The following is a 17547-nucleotide window of genomic DNA, read 5'->3' as shown; positions in this document are numbered from 1 at the left end:
AAAAGATAATTCTAAGAGTCAAGAAAAAGTAAATTTTAATGTATAACTTTAATAATTGAAGATTAATAAACAAATTAATTTTAAGTAATTTAAAATATTAATGCAAAAAAAAGACAAGTTGTCTTTCCTATATGTAAATGTTGTCTGTTGAGACACTAAAAAATTAATTGACAGTAAGCAGAGTTAATCACTGGCCTAATTAGCAGTGAAGGGTTCGCTACAACTAATCACTTGGTGGTAATAATCACCATTCCCTGAGCTCTTATTATCTGCTGGGCACTGTTCTGAGTGCTTTTCACATATTAAGTTATTTGATGCTCCTAACAACACTATGAAGCTGGTAATTTTATTGTTCTCATTTTATAGACAGAGAAATAATGCTCAGAGAGATTTAATTATTTGCCTAAAGTCACACTGCTAATAAATGGTGGAGTTGAGATTTGAATCAAGGCAGCTAGTTGTACAGTATAAATGGACTTCTAAGATAGGAAGCCAGGCTTCCTTTCTCTGTGTTTGCAATATTTTACACGTATTCATGGGTGCTAAGATGAACATCAGAAATATTTCATTTAAAAGATACTGGATTATTTCCAAGACTCACAGTGCTGACTGTTGGGTATTGGGACTATATGGGTTTTTTTTATTTCCCTCAAAATTTCTACACTAGTTTTAAATTACAATATTTTTAAATATGTCCGCTAACAATACAGAAGTATATATGATAAAAGTTAATGCTCCTCTCCCCAGAGTTAATCATTAATAACAGTTCAATATGTGGCCTTTTTTCTAGCCATGTATAAATATCACACTCTTAAATACTCAGTGCTATGAATATATTGCCTGTGACCTTCTAGTTAATAAATCAGAGAGATATTTCCTTGTAAGGACAGATAGCTCTACCTCATTTCCCCCTTGATTAAATATTTCATAACTTTACTTAAACACATTTCTGATAGCCACTAAGTTATTTCCAGTTTCTCATTGTTAACAATGCCTGCAAGTAACCATTCTTATATATTTTTGTACATATATTTTTCTATAAGATAGATGCCTAGATGTGAAATTGCTTATCAGAGAGGCATTCTCATTTTCAATTTTGATAAATATTTGCCAAATTTCCCCCCAATAGGCTGCAACTCTGAGAATTTTAAAAAATTTTTAATCTCATGAGAAAAATCAATTGGTGAAAAACAAGAACCAGCCATCATAAAAAGGCCTATAATTCACATACTGTGACATTCCAAAACTTAATGTGATTATAATTCATAAGTCAGCCAGTGCTTATCAAAACAGTAAAAGCTGCTGAACTCTTGAAGGAGCCCAAGGTTGATCTTTCTTAAACCCACCTCACAAAATCAAATTCCATAGTCTCTGTTGCCCTCTGGTGGCAATTCTGCATTGGTTAAACCTCTTACAGATGATTTCCGGGAAGTCATTCATTCTACAAATAGTTAATTACTTCCCGTACATCACTCTGTATGAGGCATTATTTCATCATTCTTGATTACTAAATACATTTTGTAAAATTCTGGAGGAATCATGTTACTTCTACATTATATCAGTTTCTAGAGACAATTTGCTCACAGAGCAAGCAAGTACCAAATGTGTCCAACCTACACGTTTTTAATAGACTCTTTTCTACAGATGGGGTCTCTTCCATTAACAGACTTCTACTTCCATAGGTAGCAAAACATACAAAACTTGTCGTTTTTTCTATTATTTTCCCTCTCATAATCTTCCCCACTTGAAAAAAAAAATTAAATGCACCATAGAAATAATTATTTGCAGCCCCAAAGCATCAGAACTGCTGGTGCCCCGCTCGTATCCCAGGCACTTACCATTACTGAGTGTGCAGGCCCAAATTCCAACAATTAGTATATGACAGGCTGAAGGTGCCAGGAAAATAACACACTGCCCCAAACCGAGAGCAACCCTCAACCAGTGACAGATGGGAGTTGGCAGATAAATACAGTTATGGATTGAATCGTGTCCCCCAAAAAACTCTTATGTTGAAGTCCAAAATCCCGGTAACTCAGAATCTGACCTTAGTAGGTGATATGGTCTTTATAGAGGTAATCAAGTTAAAATAAGGTCATGAGGGTGGACCCTAATCCAATATAGCTGTTGTCCTCATAAAAAGGGGGAATTTGAGACAATGTGGGATAATAAATGTTTGTTGCCCTAAACTGCTAAGATATGGTGTAATTTGTTATGACCCAGTAGACATACTCAAGTGAAAAAGCAAGTGGCAAAATATTATGCACACTAAAATCCCTTTTTTGTTTAAAATACATCTGTGCATACATGTAGATAAAAAAATCACAGATATGGCTATCTCCAGGTGGAGTGATTATTTGCATTTTTTCATTTTAACTTCTCTTTGTTTTCCCTCTTTTCTACAATGTATCTCTTTTTTTTTTTTTTCTGTAATAAAAAGCCACTGAAGCTAAAAAAAAAAAAAGAATGGGCAGGGGCTTGGACACAGAGACATGCTTACAGGGAAGACAATGTGAAGAGACAGGAAAAGGTATCCATCTACAGTTCAAGGAGAAAGGCCTGGAACAGATCTTTCCCTCGCAGGCCTCAGAGGGAATCAGCTCTGCTGAAACCTTTTGTGCACTTCCAGCCTCCAAACTGTGAGACAATAAATTTCAGTTGCTTACCCTGTTTATGGTAACTTGTTACAGCAGTTCTAGAAAGTAATACAAACACCCAGTTCCCTTACCCCATGGGTGGACTGAGGGATGTGTTCTGTGCTGTTTCCCAGAGCCCTCCAGGGAAGTTAAGCCCCATTTTCCCACGGCAGGAATTTTCTTAAAGACATACTCTTTATTCACTTCCTCCTCTTCCATTTCTCACTTCCCGTGTCACTATTGGTACTTTCTGGGTTCACTTCCCAAATAAACTGCTTAATCTCAAATTCTTGTCTTAGGGCCTCCTTCTGGGGGCTCTCAAACTAAGACCATTGGTATCAGAAATGGTACGCAGAAGTAGATGGTCAGGATGGGATTCTGGAATTAATTCTTACCCAGCCAGAGGACAAGGGTCTCACTGGAAACGGAATGGTGATAACGTCTGCTGCAGCCTCACAATTACCAAGGCCTCACCTGTGGTGAACTGGGGTGGAATGCAGGTGGAAGAGCTTATGCAACCTCACTAGCATTTGAAAGATGTGGAGGCAAAGGTATTTCTAAAGACTACAGAGTACACTGGTTATCAACTGCTGTGGATTCACTGAAGAAAATCACAAGCTCAGGTCACTTGGAATAGTGAGAAAGCCAGAAAGCCACTATGGCAGCATTTAAAGAGATACATTTTGTAAAATTATAAAGGAAACATGAATATGAAAAGACATGTTACTTCTAAGTTATTTTAGCTTTCTTCAGATCCCCTGAGTCATAAGTTGGGCAGGCATGTCAGCAATCCATCATGCGATGGAAATGGTACATTCTGGATCAGGCCTGAGCAAATGCAGAACACACAGGTGTATGACCCAAACGGGTAATGCAGACACCTCAGTCACCCTCTGGTTCACCTGTGCCTCTCCCTCAGCTCATACTTGTGGCCTCATAGAAGGTTTTCTTCAGCCCAGTTGATGGAGAAGAAAAAAACCTCAGGCCTGGTTCAAGAATAGGTCAGTTCTACACGTTAGTTGTTGTTAGTCTGTGTGTGGACTGCCACCACACCACAGCCCCATTTGGGAGTGACTGTGAAAACAGTGTTGAAGAGAGATACTCCCAATGGGCAGTGTGACAAGCAATCTAGGTGGTCATCAACTCATTGTGAAGGGAGACGTAGCCCAAGGTAAACATATACATTGACTCCTGGGCAGTGCTGCATGACTTGATTGGTTGGTCAGGGAAGAAAATAAGAAGACCAAAGACAGAGGTCTAGGAAGAAACATGTGGGTGGACCATAGGGAATGGGCAACAAAATACAAATCTTTGTGTCTCCAATGAATGCCCACAAGACAGTGTCCATCACAGAAAAGGTGCAGAATACAAGGTGGCTAGCATGACTCAGCCAGCCAGCCTCTGTCTTTGGCCACCACAATGCTTTCTTAGTGGCACCATGAACAGAACAGCCACAGTGGCAGGGATGGAGGCTACACAGGGATCCTCCACTCGCCAAGCTTGATCTAGCAACTACCACTGAGTGTCAGACCAATCAGCACAGAGACCGAGGGTGAACCCTAAATATATCACCATCCCTCAAGGAGACCATCTAGCCACTCGCTGGCAAACTGATTCCATTAAACCTCTTCCACCCTGGAAGGGGCAGAGATTCTTCTTGACAGGGAATAACTCCAACAATGAGTTTGCTTTTCTGCCTGCAGTGCCTCAGCCAGCACCACTATCCCAGTGTCTGATGTGTCATTATGGAATTCCCCATAACATTACCTTAGACCCAGGTTTCTCAAATGGTTTTTCATTATCACTCCCAGGAGAATTTTGGAACATTTTTTCCCTAATTGCCATCCCCATGAATTTTTTTTTTAATTTTATTTTGTCGATATACATTGTGGTTGATTATTGTTGCCCCTTACCAAAACCTCCCTCCCTCCTCCCTCTCCCCCCTCCCACCCAACAATGTCCTTTCTGTTTGCTTGTCGTATCAACTTCAAGTAATTGTAGTTGTTATATCTTCTTCCCCCGCCCCCGTCCCCATGAATTTTAATACCACAGATAAACTGAATCCCTGTCTAAGCATTGTCTGTATATCAGAGCTTTATACATAAAAAGAGTAAGGTTTGTTTTGCCCATTAAGAACCAAATTTCACCCTCTTGGGGGCAATACTGCTCCACTGAGAATGCAGCCTTACACCAAGAGATTCACTTCACAGGGAAGCTGGAATGACAATGCACGAATGTGCATGGGCTCCCCTTTGTCTGCTGTATACTATGTCACCTAGAAGCCGCTGTCCTGATTGAATGTCAGGATGGCTGCTTAAAGGTGCAGCAGCTTGAGAATGATACCTTGCAGGGTTGGGGTGCTGGCCTTAGAGATGAGGCAGTGTATGGTGCTTGTATAGCTACAATATGGTACTGTATGTTATGTCTTTAATAGGTAGGAAACACAAGTTGGAACCAAGAGGTAAGAGTGGCCTCTGTCACCATAGCTCCCATTGACCCACAGTGAGAATTTGTGATCCCATCCCTTCAACCTCAGGTTCTGTTGTACTAGAGCTCCTGGCTCTAGGAGGTTGCAGGAGGGATACATCTACCAGGGGACATAGAAAGGGTTCTACTAAAACTACAAGGTGTAGTGGATTGAATTATGTCCACCCAAAACTCCTTGAATTGTGATGCTTGAATTGTGTCCCCCCAAGTTTTACATATTAGAAACGTGGCCCCCAACTGAGACTTGTTAAGAGGGTGGGAAATCCTATTATGGCAGTTGAAAGGTGGAGCCTCACTTTGACTTAATCACCTCTTTAAAGACCTTGTCTCCAAACATGGTCATTGTCTGAAGTACTTGGGGTTTGGACTTCAACATATGAATTTAGGGGGGACGGAGGGGCGGTGGGGCACCCATAACAGGGTGGTAGAGGAAGGAGATAACAAATATCAGTTATGGACTTAGGACCATCTGTAGCAACAGGGACTATAGTTTGTCCTACAAAACTTTCTGTTTCGTGTGTGTGTGTGTGTGTGTGTGTATGTGTCTAAGTTGGGACTTGAAGTAGTAACAGGACGATGGTGTAAAATTAATGTGGGCACAGGTGGATCTAAGCTGTGGGGGGATCAAACACTGTCAGTACCCCAAGCACATTCGCTCAGTACCTACCTTTTCCTCAAACTCCAGCCCAACTTCCAATTGCCAGGAACTCTGTCCCTGCCCGAGGACTTTCTCAGACTGCTGAAACTCACTCTGCCAGCCTTCAAGGCAGCAGGAAGTGTTGGGAAATTAATGTCTCCCAGAAACAGCTCTCACCCCGTGACTGACCGGAGTTTGTTGACACCCCAGCTCCCTTGCCCATCAGGTGAGCTATCAACCCCCAGCAGGGTTAAGCTCCAGTTGCCCACAGTATAGCTTGCTTGGTAATGCACACTTTTTCTGCCGTCCTTCCTTTCCCTTCAATTCCCCACTTCCATTCCAATGCCTTCTGGGATCACCCCCCGGAAAAAGCAGTTGCACTCAAATCCTTATGTCAGGGTCTGCTTCTCGTGGAGCCCAAATGAATACACCGACAGTCTGTAGAGTAGCTTACATTTACTAAATTTAACATGTGTCCTTATTTGACTGGCTTCACTCTAGTTACACTCCTCGAGTCTAACGCTCTCCCAGCTGACCTGTTTTGCCTTCTGTTACACTCCTTATTTTTCTTTCAAGTAGTTGCTTCTCTAGCTATGTTTTCTTTAATAGGCCACTAATTCTTTAATATTTATATGTATCAGGTGCTGGGGATGCAGCACAAAAAAGGATAAAAGGCCCTGCTCTCCTGGAGGTAACAGTCTGGGAGGCAAGACAGACCTTAAACAATTCCAAGAGCGAATCATGTAATAACAAGGAAAAGGGAATGGCTAAGAAGGATACAGTAGTGGGATCCAACCTAGTATGGAGGCAGGGACAGTGGCTCTCAGAGGAAGTAACACTGTAATTGACACCTGAAGGATGAGAAGGAAGTGGTACAGCACCTCTCCACGTGGCCTCCCATCAGCAGTTTGTCTTTTTGTAGTCTGACAATGGCCAATGTGACAAGGGGTCAAACAAAGCTTTGAAGAGAGATACGGTTAACACAAAAATACAAAATAAATCCCAAATCACCAAGAACCTTTATTTTACTTTATATCAAACTGAAAGAGCAGTGAAATAAAAATATTAGTATTTTCCATTCATGAAACACTTCTACATCAATTACACCGACCAACAGAGAGAAAAGTGAAATCCCTGAGGAACTGCCAACAATAAATAATATACTTAAAAATAGAATGTTCTGAGTGCAAAGGAAAATTTCCTGAGCCCGTTTGGTTTGGGGAAGTTTGGCCCTTTGCAAACTTGAATTTCTTAAAAGGATATCTAATTGATGCAAGTTTCCTGTCCTGACAAGAAGCTGCCACATTCAGTGGCATCTTACATGAAAAGTAGGGAAAATAATCAACCTTCTTTCAATCAATTTGTCTATAGTTCTGGGAATGCCATTGCACAGAGCAGGAAAGGAAAATATTTACTCTTTGTGGTAGCATAGAAATTTACATGCCCAAAAAGTGGCAGTGCTGTTTTAACTTGTCATTAACTAAAATGTAGCATATTGTCACAGTGTCCAAATGTTGTGCAAAATGTGCATAACCTCCCCGCTGTTTGTGAGTGACAGAGGAAGATGCAAATATTTGTAAAAGAGTAAGATTGCCACTTTAAAGATTTTTGAGGAACAGAGTCAAAATACCCTATTCCACTGATTCTAGGATGTCCTTTTTTTCACACTTTCAAATCACAAATTCAAAGGGGCTTGGCCATCAGCGGCCTGTCGCAAGTTAACTGGCAACTCCCCCACCCCACATTCTTAGTAGCACATAAAGTAACAATTGATTGCTTCTTAAATTAGATTAAATATTGTGCTCTGTAGTTCAGTACACACAGTGATCCACATAAAAATAAATCTGACATTTAAACCCTGGTAACTTTCCCAACTGAAAAAAGGCTGGCAAAAATATTTGGTGTCTTAAATTTCAGCATGAGCATCTCAGCCTCAGGAAGGGTTAGAAAGATGCTGGTGAGGAATGAGTTCACGCTGTAGTTCTGGTTCTGTCCATGATTGGACGGCAGAACTGTAAGGCAACTGATTTCATACTTCTGGGCCTTGTTTCCTCTTCTGTAAAATAAGAAAGTGCAATCGGATGGCTTCTAAGTCTTCCAGCCAAAAAGGAAGGTCATTTTAAATCTTGCACCACTGAGTGTGTGTGTCACTGTGGAAATTCTGCAGTTGATGACTCAGACTCCTCTGCAGCCACCTCTGCCCTCTCTAGAGTCAACACTCCAAGTCCGGGCACTTTCTTGCTTCCCAAGTAGAAAATACGATTCATTCACAACTTTAGTAACTGACTGGGAAAAAATATTTCTTCAGTCTGGGATAATTTGTAAACTTTGTCCAAAAGCTTCAGAACTCTACCAGCTTAAGTTGTACTAAATGTCTACCACAAATTTAAAATATCAAAAAATTACAGCAAAGGTTCACTTCAAAGTCTTCAAGATTGATATAAATTTTGGCTATAGATTCTGCTGCTCTGGGTGCTTCTTTCCATGCTGTAGAAGCACTAGCAGAAAATTCTTTGTTTTCTGAAAGAAAATAACAAAAAAAATTTCATTTGAATGAACCATGCATATCAGCACCGGCTCCTACCTTGAGAGTGTGTTTGGCTAAGGAAAACAAATGGTGAGGAATGGGTATTGCAAGCTATGAAAAATGGTATGGGATGATAATAGCATTGCTTTATGGTAAATAATACATGTGTTTATATTTTTCACACACACACACATATATATTTTGGTGGCTAGCCAGTACAGGGATCCAAATCCTTGACCATGGTGTTATCAGCACCATACTCTCTCCCAAGTGAGCTAACCAGCCAGCCCATATACATATTTTTAAATTCGAAAATTATACTGTCTTTACCTAAACATGTTAGAATTTAAAACAGGAATAACAGCTAAAATCAACAATTGCAGAACAAATTGCAAATTCCTAAATCTTCCTGTTAAATTTTAATTCCCAAGGTTCATTCCAATGATGATAAATGTTGTAATAAATTGCTTAACTGAGTTATTAACTAAGCTAAGCTCCCTTTTTTAAAATTCTCTGACATTCAGTCAATTATACACGTATATGTGGAGTCTCTATTCACTAAGCTGGCACAGACACAAATGAACCCTAATAAAATATTATAACTCAAGAGATATAATTCAACTAAATATGTCAGCACTAATGTCTTGCATTCAAACATCAGATTCTTAGACTCTGAGGAATAAGAGTTGCTAAGCCAAATGCTACTATTAAGCCACTAGAATTTATGCTTTATCCAAACAGATAAAAACAGGAAAGAAGGAGGTAAAAAATAAAAAGAAACACTGGGACTGCCTACGACCTGCCCTATCACCATCATCTATACACGGTATTCCAGAGAGCAAATTTCACCTCTGAATCCCAAGTCATAGATTTACCATGTTCCTGTTCTTCCTCTAATTAGGGCTTTGCCCCTTTCCGTGAGAAAGAGGGAGGCTTATGAAATGAAGAAGAAACAATGACTGGTTGTTAAGACTACAATTTATGTAGGTCAGAAAGTTATCTATAGCTAGATAATGGGGTATTTTATGTCAATTTTTGTATCTTTAACAGCAAAGTTGCTTAAATATTAGATATATCTCTTAAGCAATTTAAGCAGTTTAAATATAAATTGATAATAGCTGATTGTTTCTATCTACTTAAGACACCTTGGAGGCTTCCAGTCAAGATGGGGGAATAGACAGTCCCCAGCGTCACTCTCTCCCACAAGTTGACCAATTTACAACCATAAAAAAGCAACAACAACAAAGCCGGGGCCTCTAGAGCTCAGGGGAAGAGGAGGAGAGACCTATGGAGTGCATGAAGGCAGGAGAAGCCACAATGAAAGAAATAAAAAACCACTCTGACCATTTCATTCCATGGCCACTTTAAGGCTGGCGCTGCTGAATGCACAGAGCAGGAGCTGGCAGAAGCCACAGCTATGTCCTTCAGATGGAGTTGCTTGGAGGCAGCAGGGGAGAAGAGGACCTTGGTGGCCCCCAGGCCAGCAAGACCACTAATACGGTTCACATGGACCCACATAGGAGAGAGGAGCCACAACAACTGAAAAAAAAGAGCCACTCAGAGGCCGGTGAGTCATCACAAGGGACCAGTGCATGGCCTGTCCCATGGGAAGTGTTTGGAGCACGGGCAGTGGGGGAGATGGGCCCATCGGGTGAACACTGGAGTACAGCAAGGACAGCTAACTGGCACCCCAATCAGCAAAGGACCACTCAGAGGAGACTGGTCAGAAATATAGAATTGCATGGGGTGCAGTTTGATGAAAAGACTCAGGCCCAGATCAGAGTTTCTAAGAAAGAGGCAACCTGGCTATAAAGAATACATGAGCCAAGTTTTGAAGAAATGGTGAAAAAAATCTAGTATAACTTCGTATAATGTATGCTATACGAAGTTATTACGTAGACTCCAAAACAAGCCCGTTTGGGTTAAAGTAATTATACTTTACAAGAAGTTGCATTTAGTATTGCTACTTTGGCTTCTGAGGCATGCCTTCACATTCATGAAGACTGATTTTGATTTGGGATATGGTGTAAACCCCTGAGTGTCAAAGAAGAGCCACCATGCGATCATCTTTGCAGCTGCGATTGGCTTAGTCTTCTTCTCAGTTCTCTGCTAAGAATCCTTGTGGTTTGCTAGGTCAGAGCATTAATAATCTGGTGCAGAATGACCCCTATGATGCCCTTGCATGTATGGTGAGTGTCATATCATTTGCACTGTTTTCAATGAGTTCTTTTTACTTGACTTCCCCCTTTTAGGGCATAGGGGAATATACTAAAAGCTGAATTACTTAAACAGTGAGGGTCATGTGTGTTTTGTTTGTGAGCATGGCCTGCAGTATAGGTGTGTAATAGTTACAAAAGAGCTTAACAAGAGCAGATAAAAAGTTATGGAAGACTGGCCAGTTAGTTCACTTGGTTACAGCGTGGTGCTGATAACGCTAAAGTTAAGAGTTTGGATCCCTTTACCAACCAGCTGCCAAAACCCCCCCAGAAAACTTTTGAAATAATCAATGAAGGGAAAATACCCTCATTCAAATAGGTGTGGAATAGTCTCCAGTCTGTTTCCAGTTGTAGGATTCAGAGAGGCCACCCTGAAGAGATGTCACACCGGCCAGTGGTGATCCAAGGCCTGGCTTGTTTGTAGTGGTATTATAAAGAAGCTTCAAAGGCTTTAAAAAAAACTATCACAAGTCTAAATGCACCTTGATTATGTAAAAAAAATATGAAAGGTTCTTACCATTAATGTTACTGATAGAGCAAACTATAGTTACCAATCAAAGAATAATCAGGGTCATCTGCAAAGGGTAGAACATAGAACAACATTAAAATAATATATTTTCATGATAAAATCTTAGCTCTTTTCAAACAAGGCATTCCACTTAGAGATTTTGGTGAGTACCCTTTTGTAAGAAAAAAGTTACCAATCAAAGAATAATCAGGGTCATCTGCAAAGGGTAGAACATAGAACAACATTAAAATCATATATTTTCATGATAAAATCTTAGCTCTTTTCAAACAAGGCATTCCACTTAGAGATTTTGGTGAGTACCCTTTTGTAAGAAAAAAGTATATCTGGCAACAAAACTTATAAATGGTAGTCATGACTACAAACCAGAGAACACTCTGGAAGTCATTATTAGGACTTCTTTGCTCTCTTTCATCCATGCCCAGATAGCAGTATCCACAGTGAAATCATCTTTAAAAATGGACAAAAATAATGTCCCATATTATCATGTGGTAATTATAAAACAACAATAAATAAAATAACTTATATCCTCATATAGTTCAAAGATATAATTTCAACCACTACATTTTTCTTCAGTCACTAAATTTTTACAGAGCTGCTAAATGCAACATAAGTTGTCATCTTTTCTCATTCCCCTGAATGTAGACAGGTATATATATATTTTTAACTCAAATAAATATCTGTTGAATACCTGCTATGGGCTAGGTGGGATACATGAGAAGACAAAGTGCCTGCCCTCAAGATCTTATAATTATCCAGGGAATAGAATTAACAAAAAATGCTAGCATGTGTGGATCTCCCAGAGGTACCATAGGAGTTCAGAGAAAAAAGAGACCGGTATGATTAGTGAAAGATTTCCTATGGGCAGTGTACAAAACATATAATATTAAGTTACATGTTTCTAGACATCTATGCTTTCTATAAATTATATTTCTGTATGATCCAAAGGGGACCGTATCTCAGTTCTGCTATTCTCATAGTCCAAGATGAAATAATCTCTTAGGTGAGATTGCCTTATAAGAATTTTCTTTTGGTGCTTCAGTAACTGAATTCTCTTTGATAATGATAAAATACGCCACCAATTACCAAATTCCATTCTGTAACAAATGCTATTATAGTAAGATTGTAATATAGGCTTGTTCTCTTAGGAATTTAATTTTATTTAATCCTTTCATTCCTCTTATTTCAAAATTCTAGCTATTCAACTTTAAAGAAAATCTAACATAAGAATTTCAAAAGGTCTTTCTTGGTGGCATACCTGGTAAACTTTTAGGAATTGGGAGAGGTCCTCTCCTGTAAGAAATGGAAACCAAAGTCTTTAAGATAAGTTTTTGTCATTTTTGTAATTTTCTACTTCATGCTACAAGCATATCATACTCTGATCGGATCTGGTTTCTGCACTGGAGAGTCAAGAAAGCTCTGATGAAGCAAACGAACTGCAGCACTGACCTACTGAAATCTAAGTTGCAGACATTACATTGTGCTGAGAGGCAGGATGCATGGTGATCAGGAGCACAGAGCCCTGATCCCACACCCCAGACCAGCAGAATTAAAATCTCAGTTCTGTGGGCACCATTTCCTGAGCTCCTTGTACACCGGCGTCTTCACATGTAAAATAGGAAATACAAACAGCTCCTGACCCATGGTGAGGATTAAATCAGCTAATTCACATTAACTGTTTGGCTTTTTTTGGTTTTTGGTGGCTGGTCATGGCCAGTGCAGGGATCAAACCCTGAACTTTGGGGTTATTAGCACCACACTCTAATCAACTGAGCTAACCAGCCAGCCTCATTAACTGTTTTGAGGAGTGCCTGGCATTCTTAAATATCGATAACGATTATTCAATCCTTCCCAAAAAATCCCCATATTTACTAAAACTGGACTGAAAATTCAACATCTTAAACTTCAGGCCGACTCTGTGTGAAATAGAAGTTTCTTCTCCTTCAGGATCCTTTATATGAGGGGTAGCAAACTTTTTCTGTAAAGGGCCAAACAGAAAGTGATTTAGGTTGTGCTGGCCACATACCGTCTCTGCTGCAACCCTACTCAACTCCAGTGAGAAAGCAACCACAGACAAAACGTAACCCACTAAGGGTGGTTGCGTGCCGATAAAACTTTACATAGGAGCAATGAAATTTGATTTTGTATAATTTTCACATCATGAAATAGTATCCTTTTGATTTTTTTCAGCTATTTAAAAATGTAAAAACTATTCTTAACTCATAGATCCTACAAAAACAGGCCAATCAGATTTGACTCACAGGGAACCATAGTTTGCTGACTCTGGCTTTCTACAGGCTATAAAAAAGGTATAGGATTCATAAATAAGAAATAATCATCACACTCAAGCACAATATAGTCCTCCTTGAACTATGACTAGTAAAATCCATTTAACATTTGCCTTAAAAATGCTATTTACAAAAAGCTAGCAACCTCACTAAGCAAATACGTCTTTTAACATTAATGATAAAAACATTTGTTAAAAGTATTTTTCTCCAGATGAAAGGCAGCTGGTTTTTACCTTGCCAAGTTAGGCCCACTAGCCTTTCCTGGTGAGGCTGCATTCTTCTGGGGGCAGTAGAAATTCTCATACTTGATGGGTGCTAGAAGAGTCATCAAGACACAAAATATTGAGGCAGATGTCTTTTATCCTCAACAACATCTAACAAGAAAGGCTAACAGAATTGCTTAGGTAACCCTCCCTATCCAGCTGCTCCACTCACCTGGTGGAGTCTGTCCAGTCTTGCGTTGATTCACAAAGAATTCAATGTCCTTCTCAATGCTGCACATTTCTAAACTCTTACGAACTTGTTCATACATCTAACAAAAAGAAGATAAACCTATAGGCAGAAGTATGTCAATGACAATAGAGACATGCCTCGTTAAAACAGGAGGTTTGATGAATGGCTGACATTTTTCCAAATCTTGTTGTTTTGAAAAGAAAAAGAAGATATTCCCTAGTCTGAGACTCTTATAAAAGATTTTTCTCTGATGCATACCTGGTACTAATTTTTTTTTAAGATGACAAGAAATGTATCTCTATGGCAAGATAAAAACCTTGGCCAAAAAATTTTTTAAATACTTATGGGACCAGGCTGGCAGATTAGCTCAACTGGTTAGCACATGGTGTCATAACACCAAGGTCAAGTGTTTGGATCTCCATACTCGTCAGCCACCAAAATAAATAAATAAATAATAAAAAACAGAGTAAAATACTGATGGGACCAAAAAATAGATACCAAGTCCCATGACATAAGACCAATGCCACACACAAATGCAAAGACAATTACTTAGCTTGAAGAAAAGTTCTTCCATATAATCCTATTGGTTCCCTGGGTGTTTGTTCTTCTAAAGTGAATGTCCCATCTAAGTGAGGGTGGTTATTTTCTTAGCAAGAAGGTTGTGATAACTTGATTTCATGCCTCTGAAATCTGGGAACCCCACTGCTATTGGCTGTGCATAAGTTAAACTTGGTGAATGACACTGGGAATGCTATTGAAGTAAAACCCTGAGCCCTGGAATGACCATCAGCCTGGACATAGGCCAGTCTGCTAGCACTTAGTACTGTCCTGGAATGACCCCATTACAGACTGCAGCAGTCTCTGGGATTCATATTCACACTGTGACATCTCTGTCTTCCATCATACATTAAACTGCATTTGGGTTCCCTTCTCTGTTCTCCGGCCCTAACTCTGAATTTCTTAATTAGAAAATCATGGTGGTAAAATGGACCAGGCAGTTTACAAGTTTATCTGGGTCCTTCTATCAACTCACTGTGTGGCCTTGGGCAAGTCACTTTACTTCTCTAGGCCTCAAATAAGGTGGGAGTGGTAAATTAATAAATGTTTACAATTCCTTCCCCTAATGAATCCAATATGCAGAGCCACAGTCCTCCATGGTTGCCTCTGACTTACATCATCACTTGTGACACATTGTTGTGACAGCTGATTTACATGTAACCACAATGCATTCCGGAAGACGTTTATTCGTTCACATTCTTGAGCCTCAAACACCTACAAAAAAACAATTACATGTACATACATATGCAGAGAAAGGGGCTGTTCATTTAGACTGGCTGTGACCTAAATAGTATCAACCCTCAATTATCTGTAAGCTTATTGTCAAATTTACGGTACTCCCCCTGCCACCACAAAGGAAACTCCTAAACTCTTACCACAGACAAAAAATGCAAATAGATTCTAATACGGTATTAACACAAACTGGATTGGATATGGTTCCAAAAGTAAAAAGTAATGATGATCCCAGACACAAATGTTTTTGTTTTGGGGTTGGTTTTTTTTTTTTTGGCAGCTAGTCAACACCTTGACCTTGGCATTATCAGCACCATATTTTAACCAACTGAGCAATCTGGCCATCCTAACACCAAAGTTCTAACCTGAGTTCCAGCTCACATTTCCAACTACCTAATGCACATCTTCGCCTGGGCAGCCTGCCAGAGCTCCAGATTCAAAATACTGCCCCACCCACTCTGGGTTGAATGAATATGACTGGCAAGATGGTCTTAACTGTTGAGTTGGTTGATGGGTACATGGGGGCTCTTGCACTTGCCTTATATTTTTGTCTATGTTTAAATTTTTCCTTAATAAAAAAGTTAAATGAAAATCCCTGCCTGCACAATAGTTCTTTCTGGGTACAAACAAATGTCAACTTTTGAAAAGCTATCCTACAAAGTGGATGCTGGTCTATTCAACAGTGGATGTTATATATTAATGTATTTTTGAAATATTGAATACCATAGCTATTAAACTTGAAAACTTTTTATAATATAAAACTTCAAATATATATGAGTAGAGAGAAGAGTATAAAAAATCCCTATATACCCATCACCAGCCTAAACATTTACCAACTCAAGATAAATTGTTTTACCTATATCCCTACCAACTACCCTACTCCCTACTCCCATTTTGAAACAAATGCATTATTTCACCTAAATATTTTAGTATTCACATACTAAAATGCATGTAATATTTACATACTAAAGTATTAGATTACTTTTATTGTAGAATATTTCACACAGAATCATGGAGAGCAGTATAATGAATACCCGTATACCAACCACCTAGCCTTGTCAAGAACTTTGCCCAGGCTTGCCAGTTAGCTCAGTTGGTTAGAATTGGTATTGTAATACCAAGGTCAAGGGAATAGATCCCCATACCAGCCAGCAGGAAGAAGAAAAAAAGAACTTTGCCCATATATGCTTCAGATTCTGTTAAAACCCTGTACAACTTCCCCAATCTCTATCACCTTCCTCCTTCCCCAGAGATAAGCATTACCCTAAATATTATCATACCTATGCAGGTTTTTATTCTACATATGTACCCATACAATGTATCTGATATTGCTTTGCATGTTTTTAAATCTTATAAAACACGGCCTCATGCCAGGCTTCTCATGAGAGTGTGGAGTTAAGGAAATAAAGCACAAAAGAGTGTTTTTAGGAGAGGGATAGTGACTCACAGTATCAGATGGTAGAGATAGGTTAAATAAGATTAGCAACTGAAAAGGCCCACTGGACCTCACACCAAGGAAATCACTGGTGTCCTCCAAGAAAGCAGCTGCAGAGAAGCAGACCCCAGTTGCCGCAGACCCCAGTTGCCGCAGACTGGGACAGCACAGACAACAGGCACTTGAAACAACACCTTCAAAAAGTGTGGCTATGAAGAGAGGAGAGAGTAGCACATGGGAGGCAAGAAAGAGCGGGTGGGTTTTAAAGCTGAAGAATGAGCTAAGTCTGTGTACAAGATAAGAGAAGTTCACAAGTTCACTGTGCTCAAGGAGAGAAAAGGCAAGCTGCAAGAGCAAGAAGCAGCTCTTTTTCCACTCTGATAGAAGAAAAAGGAAGGAGGTGCGTGAACCAGGGGTTCTCATAATTGGATTCGCATCAGAATCACTCGGAAGGTTTCTTAACACAGAGATTGCTGAGCATTACCCCCAGAGTTGCTGATTCAGTAGGTTTGGGGTTGGTCTGAGAATCTGCAGCTCTAACAAGTTCCCAGTTGATGCTGATGCTACTGGTCCTGGGACCTTACTTTGAGAACCACTGTTAAAAATAAAAAATAAAGTGTAGACAGGGTGACAGAAACTTGAGGAGGTTTCTAGGTTATGTCTTCTACTTACTCTAGAAAATTGTGAGGTCATGTGCTGAAAATGAAGAAGGGCAGTGGTGAAACCGAAGGTGTGAAGAGAGCAAAAAACTCCAAAGCCTGCTTACCTGATATCTGCATTCCCCTTAGAATCTAGCAAGTAGAGGCAAGGCTCTAGAAAGTTAATTATTTAATCAATGATTAACCGATTAAGCTGGTTCATGCCTGTACTAATCAAACATTAAAGTGTTGGACTTTAAGGATGGGGAGGAGGCAGAAAAATAAGGTTTGGGGGGGCCGGCCCGGTGGCGCACTGCGCTAGTGCGCCGCTTGGGAAGCGCGGCGGCGCTCCCATCGAGGGTTCGGATCCCACACACCGACCGGTTCCCGAACACTGGCTGAACCCCGGCCAGGGGC

General features: G+C 39.9%; 1 protein-coding gene across 1 annotated transcript in view; it reads right to left on the bottom strand.

The window, feature by feature from the left end:
• Positions 1-6757: 6757 nt before the first annotated feature.
• The window catches only part of PSTPIP2 (proline-serine-threonine phosphatase interacting protein 2), a 13563-nt gene continuing 2773 nt past the window's right edge, over positions 6758-17547 (bottom strand). The window contains exons 4-9 of the mRNA XM_008594338.1: positions 14941-15039; positions 13750-13846; positions 13548-13629; positions 12285-12319; positions 11018-11075; positions 6758-8277 (exon numbers count right to left, since the gene is read on the bottom strand). Coding sequence (XP_008592560.1) covers positions 11026-11075; positions 12285-12319; positions 13548-13629; positions 13750-13846; positions 14941-15039 — 363 coding nt within the window. The 3' untranslated portion in view covers positions 6758-8277; positions 11018-11025. The remainder of the gene's footprint in view (positions 8278-11017; positions 11076-12284; positions 12320-13547; positions 13630-13749; positions 13847-14940; positions 15040-17547) is intronic.

Source organism: Galeopterus variegatus, unplaced genomic scaffold, assembly GCF_000696425.1.
Source record: "Galeopterus variegatus unplaced genomic scaffold, G_variegatus-3.0.2 Scaffold10595, whole genome shotgun sequence".
In the NCBI taxonomy this organism is placed as follows: domain Eukaryota; kingdom Metazoa; phylum Chordata; class Mammalia; order Dermoptera; family Cynocephalidae; genus Galeopterus; species Galeopterus variegatus.
The sequence above is the reverse complement of the archived record's forward strand: the minus strand, read 5'-3'. Positions and strand labels throughout refer to the sequence as shown.